The sequence below is a fragment of the Rhinoderma darwinii genome, chromosome 3 (genome assembly GCF_050947455.1).
Source record: "Rhinoderma darwinii isolate aRhiDar2 chromosome 3, aRhiDar2.hap1, whole genome shotgun sequence".
Classification (NCBI taxonomy): domain Eukaryota; kingdom Metazoa; phylum Chordata; class Amphibia; order Anura; family Rhinodermatidae; genus Rhinoderma; species Rhinoderma darwinii.
In genome coordinates this window covers 205,431,334-205,450,248 of record NC_134689.1, presented here as the reverse complement: position 1 = coordinate 205,450,248, position 18,915 = coordinate 205,431,334, and the positions used below count along the sequence as shown (strand labels likewise).

Below are 18,915 nucleotides of genomic sequence, written 5' to 3'. Positions count from 1 at the left end.
TATGAGCCATGCTGCTTCAAACAGCTGACGCTCACCTGCAATGGCCGGGATTGGAGATAAAAAGTTGTATGCACCCCAAAAAGTGTACCAAAAAAAACAAAACTACAGCTCGACCTGCAAAAAAACAAACCCTCACAGCTCAATCGATCTAAAAGAAAAAGGTTATACCTCAGAATATGGCAACACAAATATATATATATTTTTTAATGTAATAAGACATAAAAAAAACCTTCATGTAAATGTGTTATTGCTGTAACCATATTGACTCGCTGAATAAAGTTAACATGTAGCATTTACCACACAGTAAACACCATCAAAAGGAAAACACTTTTTTTTTTTTTCCATTGCATCCTACAAAGATTTTTCAGTTTCCCAGTACATTATATGGTGCCATTAAAAACGACAACTTGTCCCACAAACCCCAAACTCTCATGCGGCAATGTCGACAAAAACATGAAAAGGTTATGGCTCTTGGAATACGACGATCGAAAAACGGAAATGAAAAAAAGAAAATTGGCCGTGTCTCCAAGCGGTAAAAGACAGGTGGATGTTAAATCCATTAACATGGCAGCAGACCGCACAGTAATTCCACGTCGCAGGCGAACGTTATTTCTCTATGTCTTATTGCCAGTATTTAAACTAAAATTCAACTTTGATATAGATTTAAACCGCAAAATTTGTTCAATGTTGAATAAGTCATCTTGTACTGAGTTTCAGTGACATCATGTATTTTTCTCCATTCATATACATAGCGTCATAATTTTGATTGTTGTCCTTGGAAACTGACAGCAAAGTATAAATAAACGGTCTTGACATGTGGCAGCTTCGTTGTAACTCTGCTAATATTTCCTGTTACCAGAGTTCTGTATTTAGCTTTGGATGTGATCAGGGCAAAGAACATGTCCCTATGAGAAGTGAAGTATTTACAAAGGTATTCAACATTTTAACTGTAAACGTTGGAAACATTTCTTTAACCCTTTGCGTACCTTCGACGTAATAATACGTCGCTGGCCGCTTATTCCAGCGTACCTTCGACGTACTATTACGGCGCAGGAATAAACTGTCACTATGTGAAATCACATAGTGACAGAACAGCGGTGGCAGCTGTCATTGACAGCTAACCGTCTCTGCTACCGGCCTGGGGACCAATTAGCAGTCCCCAATGCCGGCGATTGCTGTGATTGGTCAGTCTCTGAAGACTGACCAATCACAGCCGTCTGTGACGTCCTCTACAGGAGAAAGCTCCTGTCACTTTCTCTGATCTCCTCACTTCTGTGAGATACGTGAGGAGATCAGAGAAAGCGGTGTAAAAAAAAACCCACTTTTTATTAACCCCTTCCCGAAAATGGGCGTATAGTAACGCCCTGAGGATGAAGCGGGCACAGGAGCTGTGCTCGCTCCATCTTCATCGGATGTCGGCTGTAATATACAGCCGACATCCCACTGCAACTACAGCGATCACTGTCCTCTCCGATCGCTGTAGTTTAACCCCTTAAATGCCGCTGTCAATAGCGACAGCGGCATTTAAGTGATTGATACAGAGGGAGGGGGCTCCCTCTGCACCCCATTGCCCCCCCCCCGCGAAAAATCGCGGGGTTCTGATGGTTGCAATGGCAACCAGGAAGCCTAGCAACGGCTTCCTGGTTGCCAGGTACGGGAGCCTATTAGGTCCTGCCCAAGGCAGGACGTAATAGGCTCAACTGTCAGTTGTAAAGTGACAGTTACAATACACTGCACTACATCAGTACATACAGAAGTAGTGCAGTGTATTGTGCAGGGGATCAGAAGATCAGATCCTCCAGTCTCCTAGTATGTGTAAAATAAAAGGTAAAAAAAAAGTTTTAGATAAATAAATAAATACAAGTTTTACGTAATAAAAACAATAATCGCCTTGTTTCCCTGATCAAGCCCTTTATAATTAGAAAAAAAATGAAAAAAAAGACAAAAACTAGACATAATAGGTATCGCCGTGTTCGTATCGGCCTGACCTAAAAAATATCATATTATTTATCCCGCCCGGTGAACACCGTAAAAAAAATACCATAAAAAACAATGGCAGAATTTCCTTTTTTGGTCACGTTGTTTCCAAAAAAATGGAATAAAAAGTGATCAAAAAGTCGCGCGTATCCCCTGGGTAGCCTCTACGTCCATTGGCAGTATCCTGTGGTCTGATCATGCCCCGGTATACTGTACCTTACAACTCCCCTTCATCACTAAAGGCTCCTGGACTTGGAGACTGAATGAGTCCCTGCTCCTGGATGGGATGTGCCATGATGATTTACTTCAAACGGTGGAATATTTCACACTTGATCACGCTCAGGATGACACGTCCCCCTTGGTGCGTTGGGAAGCCCTTAAATGTGTTCTCAGGGGGGTCCTCATAAAACACGGAGCGCGCCTTAAAAGAGAAAGGGCCCACTCCCTTAAAATTGCGCTCCAAAAAATTAGCACTCTTGAACTGGCCCACAAGCGTGCGTTGTCTCTTCCGATTTTACGGGAGTTACAGGTTGCCCGACAGGATGCCAGACGGCTGTTGGACTCTGCCCAGCAGCGCGCTCTCCAAGTCTGTCGCAGTAAATTCTACGAGTTTGGCAATAAGAGCGGACGCATGTTGGCCAGAGCTTTAAAAACTAAGATTGCCCAATCACACATCCCAAATACTAAAGCTCCTTCTGGCCAGGTGGTTCACACGACCCCAGAGATAGCGGATTGCTTCCATACCTTTTTCTCTAATCTTTACAACCTTGACCCTCCCACCCCTACCCACTCTCATCTGCCAGACGGGGATTCTTTCTCTTCTCCCTTCACACCGTTGTCTAGGGAGATAGCTGAGGAACTTGATAAGGACTTCACCTCCCCGGAGCTCCTTGCGGTTATAACCGATCTTCCTGGGGGAAAGAGTCCTGGCCCGGATGGCTACACTGCCAAGTTTTACAAGGTGTTGGCTGACCGGTTGTTACCGTTTTTACTGCCAGCTTTTAATTCTATCTCCCCGGAGGTCCGGTTTCCTCCTAGCTCCACCTTGGCTCATGTCACGGTTATCCCTAAGCCGGGTAAGGATCCTCAACTCTGCTCCAGTTATCGTCCCATCTCCTTGCTCAATGTAGACCTGAAAATTTACGCCAAATTGCTCGCCAATAGACTAAATAACTACCTGCCTGATCTAATCCACCCGGATCAGGTGGGCTTTGTGCCTGGTCGGGAGGCCCGGGATAACACCCTTAAAACTCTAGATATTATCCACCACGCCCAGACTAACCACATCCCGCTCATGATCCTGTCCCTAGATGCTGAAAAGGCGTTTGACAGAATATCGTGGCCTGCCCTTTACCAAACCCTTCGGCATGTGGGAATAGGACCCTCTCTCTTGGCAAAAATCATGGCATTGTATCGTACGCCTTCGGCCCAAATAAAAATAAATGGCTCCCTCTCGGCACCTTTCCCTATTTACAATGGCACGAGACAGGGTTGTCCCCTATCCCCCCTGTTATATGTTCTGGTTATGGAACACCTCATGGCCTCCATTCGGAGCAACACGGATATTAAGGGTATTAATATTGGAGGGATGGAATACAAGTGCTCGGCATTTGCTGATGACCTATTGGTCTATCTCACAGATCCTCATGTCTCTCTTCCTTCATTGATGTCCGAGTTGTCCCGTTTTGGAACATGGTCTAATTTCAAAATCAATTTCTCTAAGTCGGAAGCGCTAAATGTTTCTCTCCCGGGCCCGTTAGTGTCGCTTCTCCAAAGTAATTTCCCCTTTTCTTGGCCCTCCAGAGGTATTACATATTTGGGTGCCCGTATAAGTGGTGACCTTACACAACTGTTTACAAATAATTATATCCCCCTACTGGCCAAGTTTCGCACTGATCTTAATTCCTGGCATAAGACTGAATTTTCCTGGTTTGGCCGTATCAATATTATTAAGATGTCGCTCCTCCCCCGCTTGCTTTATCTCCTGCAGACGATCCCCATCTCTATCCCATCCTTCTATTGGTTGCGGCTTCAGCGTTGCTTCGGCTCCTTCATTTGGCCGACTGGTCGCCCACGTCTGAGCCGGGCTCTTCTGACTCGCTCCAGGGGTACGGGTGGGGTTGGTCTGCCGGATTGTAGGCTCTACTATCTAGCATCAACTCACGCACGTGTTTTAGATTTTTTTCATAACCGTGAATCAAAACTATGGGTCCGTTTGGCTCAACAACTATGTCCCAGTACCCTATCATCCCTGCCGTGGACCCTGCCCGGGAACAGACCGACTCAAACCTCCTTTGTGGTCCATCATACCCTTCTGGTATTGAGGTCCTTAGGACCTGAAAGTACGCTTATAGACCCCCTGGGTCCTTTAACTCCAATCACAGACAATCCAGCCTTTCCTGCTGGTAAGGCTGGTCGCTCCTTCCTAGGCAGGCCGTCCACCAATCCCATGTATTTTGCCCAGGTTCTCTCCGCTTCCTCTCTTCTCCCTCTAACATCCATCTGCCCCGATGCTGTGCCCTCCACTCGCCGTATATATGAATATGCCCAGTTAAAGCACTTTTATGGAGCGGTTAAGCGACGCGCACATCTTCACCGGTTGTTGACGGACTTTGAGCGCCTATGTGTCTCCACCCAGCCCCCTACCCATATCATATCCACGATATATAAGTTACTCCTTTCACAGCGTTCCCAACAACTCCCCTCCTTCTGCGGGGCCTGGGAGAGAGAATTGCATACTACATTTACTGACGCACAATGGAAGCGATGTTTCTCCCTCTCACAAAAAGCATCTATAGCCACTAGGGCCCAAGAAACTAGCTACAAAATAGTATCTAGATGGTACCGGGTCCCGGCTGCGCTTCATAAATGGTATCCATCTATGCCTGACAATTGTTGGCGTTGTGGTGATGTAGGAGGTTGTATGTCTCATGTTTGGTGGAGTTGCCCCTTGTTGAGGAGTTTTTGGGATGCGGTACTTAAATTGATATTGGAGGTTACTGGAGTCTCTGTCCCCAACTCTCCGGAAGCAGCTCTTTTATTCATGTTCCCGATGCCAATACAAGTTTATAAAAGCTCACTAGTTAGACACCTCCTTCAGGCAGCAAAGTCAGTGATCCCGCGCAGGTGGAAAACGGCAATACCTCCAACATTAGATGAGTGGTTTCAGGAAGTTGCCGCGATACAGCGAATGGAACACCTGGTGGCTCACTCTCCGGCAGCTGTGGTAAAATACACATCTACGTGGTATCCTTGGATAGTGTTTCTTTCTTCTCCTTCCTACCTCACGGCTGTAACCTGAGTTGGCCTATGCTCTTGTGAAATGTACTGTGACGCTTGCTGGCTGATGTTTTTTCACCCAGAATACCCCAGAATCGGAGTCCAGGATCCCCTTGTCCTCTCCCCTCCCTCCTACTCCTCCCCCTCTGGGGACCTTTTTCTATACTTTCTCTTCCCCTGTCTAGGGTAATGTGCCGCTCCCTCTCTGTTTGAATTAAGTGGCCTCACTGTGCCTCCTGATGTGTTGCTGTAAGAATTCTCCATGCTACTGTTGTATACTGCGCAGTGTCCTTCCTATTGAGATGTGATGCACATTATTGATTGATTTCTCTTCTTTGTTGTTGTTCTGATTTGTTTTTGATTTGGTCCACTGACCTTGTTTGTCGGTTCCATTTATGGTGTGGAGGCCTTCCCTCCACTATGTTGTGTAATTTTGTGTTTTGAAACTCAATAAAAATTTTTGAATAAGAAAAAAAAAAAGTCGCGCGTAGCCAAACATGGTACCAATAAAAACGACAGTGTGTCACGCAAAAAATGTATGTACTCCGCACAGATTACATATGCCCCCACATTATAAACTGAAACACCAGTAAAACACTAAACAAAACTACTACCAAGCAAAATCTGCGCTCCAAAAGCCAAATGGCGCTCCTTCTGGGCCTGGCAGTGTGCCCAAGCAGCGGTTTATGACCACATATGGGGTATTACCGTACTCTGGAGAACCGCTTAACAATTTATGGGGCGTATGTCTCCAGTGGTACAAGCTGGGCCCAACGCATTGGGCACTGAAATAGCATATATGTGGAAAATGTCAATTTTCAATCTGCAACATCCACTGTGCACTAATTTCTGCAAAACCTTTGGGGGTCAAAATGCTCACTACACTTCTAGATGAATTCCTTGAGGGGTGTAGTTTCCTAAATGGGGTCACTTCTCGGGAGTTTTCACTGTACTCGTACCTCAGCGCAATGCAACATGGCGTCAAAAACAAATTTTGTAAAATCTCCACTCCGAAAACGAAATTGCACTTTTTCCGTTTAGACCCTTGCCGTATATCCAAATAGCCGTTTACAACCACATATGGGGTATTTCCCTACTCAGGAGAAATTGTGTAACACATTTTGGGGTGTCTTTTCTCCTGTATTCCTTGTGGAAATGAAAAATTCTGAGCTAAAGCTACAGGTTATTGGAAAAAAAAAATTTTCATTTTCACGGACAAATTCTAATAAAATCTATAAAACACCTGAGAGCTCAAAATGCTCACTACACCTCTAATTTAATTCTTTCAGGGGTATAGTCTCCAAATTGGGATCACATCTGGGGAATTTCTACTGTACTGGTACTTCAGGGACTCTGCAAATGCGACATGGCCCCCAGAAACCAATTCAGCAAAATCTGAGCTGCAAAATCCAAATGGTGCTCCGTCCCTTCTGAGCCCTGCCATGGGTCCAAACAGCAGTTTATTACCACATAATGGGGTATTTCCGTAATCAGGAGAAATTGCTTTACAAATGTTGAGGTGCTTTTTCTCCTTTATTCCTTATAAAAATTAGAAAATTCTGTGTTTTTTCCAAAAAAAAGTCTCTTTTCATCTTCACAGACTAATTCCAATAAATTCAGCAAAAAACCTGTGGGGTCAAAATGATAACTATACCACTATAAAAATTCCTTGAGGGGTATAGTTTCCAAATTGGGGTCACTTTTGGGGGGATTCCACTGTTTAGGTCCCTCCAGGGCGTTGCAAACGCGACATGGCACTGAAAACCATTCCAGTAAAATCAGAGCTCCAAAATCCAAATGGGGGTCCTTCCCTTCTGAGCCCTGCTGTGGGTCGAAACAGCAGTTTATTACCACATATGGGGTATTTCCGTAATCGCGAGAAATTGCTTTACAAATGTTGGGGTGCTTTCTCCTTTATTTCTTGCAAAAATTAGAAATTTTTACGTTTTTCCAGAAAAAAAGTAGATTTTCATTTTCACAGACTAACTCCAGAAAATATAGCAAAATACCTGTGGGGTCAAAATGCTAACTATACCCCTAGATAAATTCCCTGAGGGGTGTAGTTTAAAAAATGAGGGTGACTTTTGGGGGTTTCCACTGTTTTGGCACCACAAGACCGCTTCAAACCTGACATGGTGCCTAAAATATATTCTGAAAAAAGGAGGCCCCAAAATCCAAGAGGTGCTCCTTTGCTTCTGAGGCCTGTGTTTCAGTCCATTAGCGCACTAGGGCCACATGTGGGATATTTCTAAAAACTGCAGAATCTGGGCAATAAATATTGAGTTGCGTTTCTTAGGTAAAACCTTCTGTGGTACAGAAGAAAATGTATTACATATGAATTTTGTAAAAAAAAAAAGAAATTTTAAAATTTCAGCTCTACTTTCCTTCAATTCCTGTAAGACGCCTAAAGGGTTGAAACACTTTCTGAATGCTGTTTTGGATACTTTGAGGGGGGCAGTTTTCAAAATGGGGTGTTTTATGGGGGTTTCTAATATATAGGGCACTCAAAACCACTTCAGAACTGAACTCGTCCCTGAAAAAATCGCTTTTTGAAATTTTCTTAAAAATATGAGAAATTGCTGCTAAAGTTCTAAGCCTTGTGAGATCATAGAAAAATAAAAGGATGTTCAAAAAAACGATGCAAACATAAAGTAGACATATGGGAGATGTTAATTGGTAACTATTTTGTGTGGTATTACTATCTGTTTTACAAGCAGATGCATTTAAAATTGGAAAAATCATAATTTCTTCATATTTTTGCTAAATGTTGGTGTTTTTCACAAATAAGCAATGAATTTATCGACAAAATGTTTGCACTAAACTAAAGTACAATATGTCACGAGAAAACAATCTCAGAATCGCTTGGATAGGTAAAAGCATTCCAGAGTTATTACCACATAAAGTGATACATGTCAGATTTGAAAAAATGGGTCTGGTCCTCAAGGCCAAAATGAGCTGGGTACTCAAAGGGTTAAAAGAGGTGTATGTGTACGATCATGTGGTGCTGCTTGTTACGTTTCCATAGGGTACTACACAACGCCTTCGCTTTCTGCATTGCAGTGTGTTGTTATTGTAGAACATCTTTGTTAGCTGTGACCCAAAAAACACTTTCAAAATATTTCAGGATGTAAATCCAGTACATTTTCTCCTACTCCAGCTGTGAAACTGAAGTAAAACGCTTCTGAATACTAAAGCCACAAATTTTGGAGCGGTTTTTAACACTTGTGAGGTGTGACCTGTCAGTTCCAGCAGAAGGTTTACAGACGCTGGTTCTCGTGTATAAAAATTGAATGCAGAACAGAGGTGGAGCGGTTGCCCAGAGCACCCAATCAAATCACAGGTTTAGAAGAATGAAAGCTGGAATCCGATTGCTGTAGACAACACCTCAACCAAATATTAATACCATAGTCACTAGTGTGTGTACCTGTCATGTATGCCACTATATAGTCCATAGGGTCTAATTGTAAAAAGATAATTACCATCACACAGTATACTTTATTTTTTGCTGGATGCTTTTACTGGCGCATGCGCCAAACATGATGTTTAACATGTTGTGAACACAACCTAAGAGATGTATAACACTTATGTGATGTACAAATACTTCAAGATACATCTTAACTGATGAGAATACACAAAACTTAGTACAGAGCATTGTCAGACTGGCCAGTAATGAATCTGTGGAGCTCCGTGTGAATATATACTTGGTTTTCTTTATGGTGCATTCTTTCGTTGAAATCGTATCATAGGTCTCATAAATCTTTTCCACTAACAAGTAGAATATTAGGAGGCTTATCTGAATCTAATATTGCAGTTTGGTAGGGAAAAAAATCCAAGTAAGAAAATAATTCTACATAGCCTCAAAAAGATATAGTAGAAATGAGAGGATACATTTGCAATAAGAAGGACTTTGTCTAATCTCATTACTATAAAAGCTGCTCATGTCTTAAACTGCTATGAAAAAATACACACCAAACCAACTAAATGATGTAATGGTATAGTATGGACAATAAAGTGGCCCCCTCCGCATGTAGTGGAAAAAAGTCAGAGTAGAATTCAGGGCAAGCTGCAGATTTTCTAATCCGCAGGATGTCTGTTCTGCTGCGGCAATGCCACTCATTTTGGCCGCAAATTACATTCTTTGCAATGATTTGGGTGAAATCTGTGGTACATATGTGACCAAACTGCATGCAACACATATAGATTTTGCTATGGTCATATTACACTAGAACCAAAGTGGATGCGATATGAACAGATCTTATCCAAACACTGCAGAAAAATATGCAAAAAACATGCGCATTTTTAAACTTCTGCATGTCAATTTATATTGCGTAAACACTGCGGAAATTCCACAGCATTTCCATCCTGTGTGCAAGATGCCTAAGGAAGACACAAAAGGGAAGATTGACCAATGCGGTCTAAGATTTAGACTGTGTAAACTTAGACCATGCAGTCTGAAGATGCGCCAAATTTAGCACAATGGAACATGCTGTATTATAAATATGGTGCATCTTGCTAAACAAGTTAGACACTTTTTTTTTTTTCTTATATCACCTATTGGTTGACTTGGTTTTCTGTGCCGAAATGTTGGTGCATTTAAGCCACGCACCCTTTCTGCTAGAAACAGATGCATGAGCAGGGTGTGGCTGCACATTAATAATACTGCAACCATGAAGTGATGTAAGGGTATGTTCACAGGGCTTATTTTCAGACGTTTTTCAGGCCATAAACACCCCGAAAAACTGCAAAAAATACGCGGTTTCGTTCCCATGGGGTATTTTTTTACGCGGCCGTTTGTAAAAACGGCACGTAAAAAAACGCCCGTGAAAAATAAGTGCATGTCACTTCTTGAACTGTTTTTGGGGCAGTTTTTCATTATCTCAAGAGAAATACAGCTCAAAAAACGGCTGAAAATCAGAGGTGTTTGCCCTTGAAAACAGTTTTGGATTTTACGCCCGTGTGTCTGCTGCGTGAAACTCACTGCATGTCCTATTGTGCGTTTTTTGCGCATCACGCACCCATTGAAGTCAATGGGTGCGTGAAAATCACGGACAGCACACGGGCGTCATCAATGCGCTGTCTGTGATTCACGCTAAATTTGCTAAAGAAATAATGAGAAAAAGAAAAACACCCCCTTCAATTTTTTTTGCGGACATAAAAAACGAGTGACACGGATGACATACGCGCGTAAAAAACACAGATGCGCACAATACACTGATGTCACACAGAACTGCAACGCAAGAAAAATGTGGCGTTTTTTACGTGCACAAAACTGAGACACAGTCCTGTGAATAAGGCCTAAATGTTAATTTTCTTTCTTTGTTAGGCTAGGCTCCATGGTGACACATTACTGGCAACTTTAATGTTTCCTTATGGGTAAAAAAAGAAAAAAAAGTGGACAATGTAAGATTTCTGCCATAAGGAAACATTAAGCCGCACGCGAGTCAAGGTAATAGCAGTATTTTTCTGCGAATGGTCATGAAGCCCTAGTCTAAAAAGCGTCCTTATTGCTACATAATAAATGTGCTTTGGGCTCACGTTTGCGGCTGGGAGGATGGGCGCTGTACTTCAGAATTAAAACGAAGCCTACCATTCTGTACTGCAGTTGACTGACAGAAATGAGCATATCCAGCACAAGAATACCATTACATGACTGGAATCCATTATTATTTAATCACAGCCCGGTGACATTTAATGTGTCGCAGAGAAGGAACAAATGTGTCTCCTCTAGACAAATGTACAACCAGATCTAGCACAATAAACACATTTGTTAGTGGAATCTTATGATTAAGGGACCAATAACGTCCAGACTCCTAGAAATGTTAGAATAAATTAGAATAATTAATGAGACTGTATTTTTAGGAGAAACCATATTGTTCCTTTGATGATGAGGCTGTATGAGCCTTTCCGATCTATGGGCATCATTATACGGAAGGAACGTTACACCACCAGCAAAGCCTTTATAGAACCCCATGGAGCCAAGGAAACTGTACAAGTCACATTGATAATGATGACTATATCATTCACTCACATAATCGTGTTACCTACACTGAGAAACACCTAGAACTGGTACAAATAAAGACACTGCCTAAAAGCAGCGCAGACAATGCAGCAATTGCCCATAGCAACCTATCGGACCACTTTCCTTTTCTATCTGAACGCAGAAAAATGACAGTGGAAATCGAATGGGGTTGCTATGAAGAAATGGCATAGTTATCCACAGCAAGCAATCAGAGTATTGCAGGATAGATGGGTCATCAGTTTTCAAGAATGTTCCCTGTTTTGTTAGCAACACCCGCACTAGATTGCTATAGAAGAATACAGTATTCTTAGAATCTTGACCATAAGGATATATGGTTACAGAGGGGTATGTATGTCATGACATGCTGAAATGCTTATTGAGCGCATAATTACATAGGTAAAGAAGACACAGATCCATCAAGTTCAACCTTTCTAAATAAATTACACGTCTTTCATTGCTGGATTAGTTATAACCCTCAATGCCATTCGTCAGTAAAAAGTATCTAACCTTTTTTTTAAATGCTGACAGAGTATCACTACCTTTTGTGGTAGGGCATTCTATAGTTTGACTGCTCAAAATGTGTACAGGGAGGGGTTCTTCACAGTTGAAGGGGTTGTCTGGGATCAGCTAAAGACGGCACAAGGGGGGGGGGGATGAAATAATAAAGGAAGCAATACTAACTTGTTGAATTCATCACTGCTCTGGTGTTCACCAATAGTCTTTGTTTACTGTGCTGCTGCGATGATGTCACAGACATACTTAACCACTGCAGCCAATCACTGGCCTCCGCAGTGGCTGCAGCAGTCACGTGTGTCGACATGACATCATCGCTGCCGCACAGTAAACATTTTTCCTTTGGCCTGTTTGTTGATCCTTGACAACCCCTTTAAGTATTAGGGTATGTGCATACGTAGTGTTTTCAGCCGTTTTTTAGGCCGTAAACGTCCCGAAAAATGGCTGAAAAATCGGAAGAGGAACGCCTACAAACATCTGCTCATTGATTTCAATGGGAAATACAGCGTTCTGTTCCGATGGGGCGTTTTTTTACACCTCATTTTCAAAAAACGTCCCGTAAAAAGACGCCCGCAAAAAAGAAGTGCATGTCACTTCTAGTGATGTTTTTGGAGCCGTTTTTCATAGACTATAGAAACACAGCTTCAAAAAACGGCCGTGAAAACGCGACTTTTTTTGCTTAAAAAAGTCTGAAAATCAGGAGCTGTTTTCCCTTGAAAACAGCTCCGTATTTTCAGACGTTTTTTCAGTAAGCGTGTGAACATACCCTTAAACACCGTCCTTATCATTTTCTAATTCCTTGAGAAAATTCACTGTACATATGAAGAGTTATAGTGGAGTAACATTGAATTTGTAGACTAGTCAGATACCACCATTATTATGTGTAATCATTACTGTCAGATTATGAGTTGTTTCATTATCAGTAATATTACAAGTATATGTCTGGCAACAGTGGAAGGTTTAGGATATTGGTCCCTGCAATAAAGCATAGCCACAGCATAGAACCACATATTCCATAGTTTAAAACATCAACTGCCCCTGTATGGACACATTTGGATGGTAAAATGTTCCATGCTGACATGTTTAGCTGCTGCAGATTTACTGTTCAGACAACACTAATAAGTACACAGAATATTCCATCTCATCCCAAAGGTGCTCAATAAGGCCACACAGTATAATGGCCACAAAAATTCCCCCACAGAGGCCCCATAGCTGCCCCCATACATCATTATGCCCTCATAGCTGCTCCATACAGTATAATGCCCACAGAGGTGCCCCCATACAGTATAATGCCCACACAAATTCCCTGATACAGTTCAATGTCCCCATAGCTGCCCCAATCCTGTATAATGCCCCATACCGCATAATGCCCCCATAGCTGCCCCTATAAAGTATAATACCCCCGTACAGTATAAAGCCCACACAGATGCCCCCATACAGTATAATACCCACACAGATGCCCCCATACAGTATCACACTCCCATAGTGCCTCCCCACCGTAAAATGCCCACGTAAAACCCCACACACAGTATAATGTCCCTATAGCTGCCCTATACAGTATAATGTCCCTATAGCTGCCCCATACAGTATAATGCCCCCCTATCTGCCCCCACACAATATAATTCCCCCATAGAGTATAAAGATTCACATAGAGTATAAGGCCCCATAGCAGCCCCCATACAGCATAATGCCCTCATAGCTGCCCCCATACAGTATAATGCCCCATATGTGCACCATACAGCAGAATGCCCCATACAGTATAATGGCCACACCGATGTCCCTATGCTGTATAATGCCAACAGATGCCCCATACATTATATTGCCCCCACAGATGCCCCATACAGTATAATGCCCACACAGATGCCCCATAAAGTACAAGGCCCACACAAATTCCCTGATACAGTACAATGTCCTCATAGCTACCCCAATACAGTATAATGTCCCATAGCTGCCCCATACAGCATAATGCACCCCATAGCTGCGCCTATAAAGTATAATACCCCCTAGCTGCTACCATACAGTATGTCTCATTAGCTGCCATTATACAGTATAATGCCCCCTTACCTCCCCCATACAGTATGCCACCTTAGCTACCCCATAAAATATAACTGCCCCTAATGCCAGTGCCCCCATTTAGCATCAGTACCCACTTAGATAGTGCCACAGTGCCCATGTAGGTAGTGCCACACACAGTACCCATGTAGATAGCGCAACAGTGTCCCCTGTAAATAGTGCCCATATAGTGGTGCCCCAGTGCCCATGGAGATAGTGCCACACCATCCTTGAAGCTAGCACCATCCCTCTGTAGATAGCACTACCTCCCGTGTAGATAGTGCCATTGGGGCTCCCTCTAGGAGTAGAATTCCAAGCCAGGGTATTGGCCACGCTGTGGCTAGGGATTCCGCTCCAGGAGGAGACCCTGACGTCACTGTCCCTATATGGATAGTAACGCCAGGGGCTTCTCTAGGAGCGGAATCCTGACCGGAGCGGTGGCAACGCTCTAGCCGGGGATTCCGCTCCAGGAGTAGCCACTGACGTCACTGTCCATACATGGATATTGACCCCAGGGCTCCTCTGGGAGCGGAATCCCAGGACAGAGCCTCGGCAACGTTGGGGATTCTGCTCCCGGAGGAGCCATTGACGTCAGTGTCCATATATGGACAGTGACGTCAAGGGCTTTCCCAAGACAGGAGTCCCTGGCCAGAGGACTTGCATTGCTCTGGCTGGGGACTCCATAGTTCAAAGCCCGACATCACTGTCCATATATGGACAGTGACGTCAAGGCTTCCCCGAGCTCAGAGCTTAAAGTAGCGCTATGCCCGGGTCCTTGATGAGTGGACAGTGAATGCTGAAGCAGGAGCTGATGGTTACTTACTTCAGCATTGGATTCAACTGTATCTGCATCCTGAGGATGCAGATACAGTTGACACCGGGACATAGCACCGGACGCCCGGGACAGCATGACACGGCCCGTAATCTGGGACTGTTGGGAGGTATGAGCATTGTTCTGGAGAAATGATAACAGTAAAGAAACAACAAACAAACTGGGTTAGCAAGAATGCCTAAATATCAGGCAACCAAACAAATGTTAGAAGAATCCACACAATTACACAAGCAACACAAAAGATGGGGTATATGCAGTCAAATTCTCAATCGTCCATCATCATAATGCAGGAGTAACTAATATTTTTACGACCAGGTAATCTATTTCTAGCCCTCCATTGTCCAGTTCTCACATGTGGCTGGGACTACACAATGTCATAAAATCTTTGTCACAAAGTAACCCCAAATATTCTCTATGGCAAAAGAAGTCACAAGCGACCTTGTAACTATTGCAAGTTTTCCAGTATGGTTGGAAATTTTACAATAGTCGCAAATTAGCTTCAGACCTTTTTCCCCATAGGGAATACTTTGAGTCACAACGCAAACCACGATATGTCCGTTGTTATAACCAATCAACCTTGAGCTCAGAAATTGCAAATGTGGCAATGACCTGAGCACCCCTGAGGCCCATCTGGTCAATGTGGCATTATTTGCTCAGTATGTATGTTTGCTCTTGCAACTGTTGTGTTTAAAAACCACCACCGTGGCATTTAAAATGAAAGAATCGGACATGCCATGCCCCTCCGTGGGTTGCCAATGGTCGTCATGGCAGCCTGGGGGCCTAATGAAGGCCCCCAGGTCTGCCATCTTTGCACTCCTTCAAAGGAGACTGTCAGTATAGCGATAAGATACCAATGTATTGCAGTATATCATTCAAGCGATCCAATGATTGCTGGTTCAATTACCCTAGGGGGACTAGTAGAAAAAAGTAAAAAAAACAGTTAAATAAAGGGTTTTTTTTATGTTCCAAAAAAACACAAAAAACATTCCCCATTTTTTTTTTATAAAGCTAGGTTAAAAAAAGTTAACATAACTGGTATTGCTGCATCCAGAAAAGTGCAAACTATTAAAATATAGCATTGTTTAACCCACTCAGTGAACAACGTAAAAAAAAAAAAAGTAAAACAAATTGCTGTTTTTTGGTCACCTTAGCGCTCCAAAAAAATTGAATAAAAAGTGATCAAAAAGTCGCACAAAATGGTATGAATAAAAACGACAGCATGTCCCGCAAAAATAAGCCCTCACCTCTCTCAATCGACGGAAAAATAAAAAGTTATGGCTCTCAGGTTGTGGTGACACAAAACGATTTTATTTTTTTTTGCAAATTTTTTTTTTATTATAAAAAGTGCTGAAACATAAAATAAAACATAAATTTGGTATCGCCGTACTCGGATTAACCTATACAATAAGAGAACATGTAGTTTTTACCGCCTGATGGATGCCGTAAAAACAAAACACACAAAAAATGGCTGTTTTTTGCCCGTTTCGCCTCACAATAATTTTTTTCCAGTACATTATGCAGTACAATAAATGATGCTATGGAAATCTACAACTTGTCCCACAAAAAACAAGCCCTCATATGGCTGTGTTGATGAAAAAAATCAAAAAAGTTCTAACTTTTGGAACGTGGGGAGGTAAAAACGAAGATGAAAAAGTTAAGATTGGCCATGTCCTTAAGAGGTTAATACAAGTGTCTATAATTAGATTGGAATCTTCAGAAAGTGGCCTAACAATAAACATCCATAGCAAGTTTGTTTTATTCTTCTATGGTATATTTTACCTCATTAGAATCATTCTTCTATAATATATATTACCTTATTAGAAGCAGCCTGTCTTTTTCAGATGGGTGATCATCCAGCCACTGGGAGTAACGAGCAATCGACCATTCAGCCCTCTGAAGAATAAAACAAAGAAATACAGATGAATTAAAAGCAGCACTTCGGTAATTATGACTGAAAAAAACCCTTGCTTTGATCATTCTTTTTATGTAGCTTGAAAGCCACATTAACATTTCATAATTGGTAAAAAAAAAAAGTTTGAAATATATTGTTAAAGGGAATGTATAATCATAAAATAACCTGTGAAACAGGATTTGTTTTAAAACTAATCTATCCATATAAAAAATACTTTAAATATTGCAGTTTTCTCAATGGACACCAGAGAACAAACAATAAGCGGACACTTCCAGTACACTTCTAAGACAGCTCGTTGATCGGCGCTCGTTTGCTACTTTCACAAGGAGCAATGATTAGCAATGTATGAGGAAGAACGATTGCTACTACGATCGCTCGTCCCCATGCATTTCCATCATGTCGGCAACACATCTCCTTGTTTGTTAAAAAAAATAAACAAAATTGGTATCGCCGTGTCCATTAACCCCTTCCCGCTTTGGCCACTCTTGACCTTCCTGACAGGCTAATTTTTCATATCTGACATGTTTCACTTTATGTGGTAATAACTTCGGAATGCTTTTACCTATCCATGCGATTCTGAGACTGTTTTCTCGTGACCCATTGGACTTTGTTACTGTCAAAATTTGCTTGATATATTCAGTATTGAATTGTGAAAAACACCAAAATTTTGTGAAAAATTGCACAAAATTGTCATTTTTCTAAATTTAAATGTATCTGCTTGTAAGACAGGCAGTTATACCACTCAAAATGGTTGCTAATTAACACCCCCCATATGTCTACTTTAGATTGGCATTGTTTTTCTGAACACCCTTTTATTTTTCTAGGACGTTACAAGGCTTAGAACTTTAGCAGCGATTTCTCACATTTTCAAGAAAAATTTCAAAAGGCTACTTTTACAGGGGCCAGTTCAGTTGTGAAGTGGCTTTGAGGGCCTTATATATTAGAAACCCACAATAGGTCACCCCATTTTAAAAACTTCACACCTCAAAGTATTCAAAACAGCATTTAGAAAGTTTCTTAACCCTTTAGACGTTTCACAGGAATTAAAGCAATGTGGAGATAAAATTTACAAATTTCATATTTTTTGCAGAAATTCATTTTTAATCCATTTTTTTGGAACACAGAAAGTTTTACCAGAGAAATGCAACTCAATAGTTATTGGCCAGAGTCTGCAGTTTTAGGAAATATACCACATATGGCCCTAGCGTGCTACTGGACTGAAGCACTGGCCTCAGAATCAAAGGAGTACCAAGTGGATTTTGGGGCCTTCTTTTTATTAGAATATATTTTAGGCACCATGTCAGGTTTGAAAGGCTCTTGCGGTGCCAAAACAGTGAAAATCCCCCCAAAAGTGATCCCATTTGGGAAACTACACCCCTCAAGGAAATTATCTAGGGGTATAGTGAACATTTAGGACCGCACAGGTTTTTTGCATAAATTATTGGAAGTAGGCCGTGAAAATGAAAATATATATTTTTTTCAAAGAAAATGTAGGTTTAGCGAATTTTTTGTCATTTCCACTAGGACTAAAGGGGACAAAGCTCTGCAACATTTGTAAAGCAATTTCTCCCGAGTAAAACAATACCCCACATGTGGTCATAAACAGCTGTTTGGACACACGGCGAGGCTTAGAAGGGAAAAAGCGCCATTTGGCTTTTGGAGCTCAAATTTAGCAGGAATGGTTTGTGGAGACCACGTCGCATTTGCAAAGCTCCTGTGGGGACAAAACAGTGGAAACCCCCCCACAAGTGAGCCCATTTTGGAAACTACACCCATTGAGGAAATTATCTAGAGGTATAGTGAACATTTAGACCGCACAGGTTTTTTGCATAAATTATTGGAAGTAGGCTGTGAAAATGAAAATATAAATTATTTTCAAAGAAAATGTAGGTTTAGATAATTTTTTGTAATTTCCTCAAGGACTAAAGGAGAAAAATCCTGCAAAATTTGTAAAGCAATTTCTCCTGAGTAAAATAATACCCCACATGTGGTCATAAATGGCTGTAAGGACACACGACAGGGCTTAGAAGGGAAAGAGCGCCATTTGGAGCTCAAATTTAGCAGGAATGTTTTGCGCAGGCCATGTCACATTTACAAAGCCCCTGAGGGGACAAATCATTGAAAACGCCCAAAAAGTTACTCCATTTAGGAAACGACACCCCTTGAGGAATTCATCTAGTGGTGTAGTGAGCATTTTCACCAAACAGGTGTTTCATAGAATTTCTTAGAATTGGGCAGTGAAAATAAAAACAATCCCCTTTCTTTAATAAGACGTAGCTTTAGCTCAAAATTTTTCATTTTCTCAACAAATAAAGGAAAAAAAGAACCCCA

The 18,915-nt window shown here is 41.9% G+C and overlaps 1 protein-coding gene across 2 annotated transcripts in view; it reads right to left on the bottom strand.

Annotated features, from left to right (window-relative positions):
* Positions 1-18,915, bottom strand: part of COG5 (component of oligomeric golgi complex 5) — a 383,955-nt gene that overhangs the window by 670 nt on the left and 364,370 nt on the right. For both annotated transcript variants that reach the window (XM_075857265.1, XM_075857266.1), the window contains exon 21: positions 16,486-16,565. In XM_075857265.1, the coding sequence (XP_075713380.1) occupies positions 16,486-16,565 (80 nt within the window). The remainder of the gene's footprint in view (positions 1-16,485; positions 16,566-18,915) is intronic.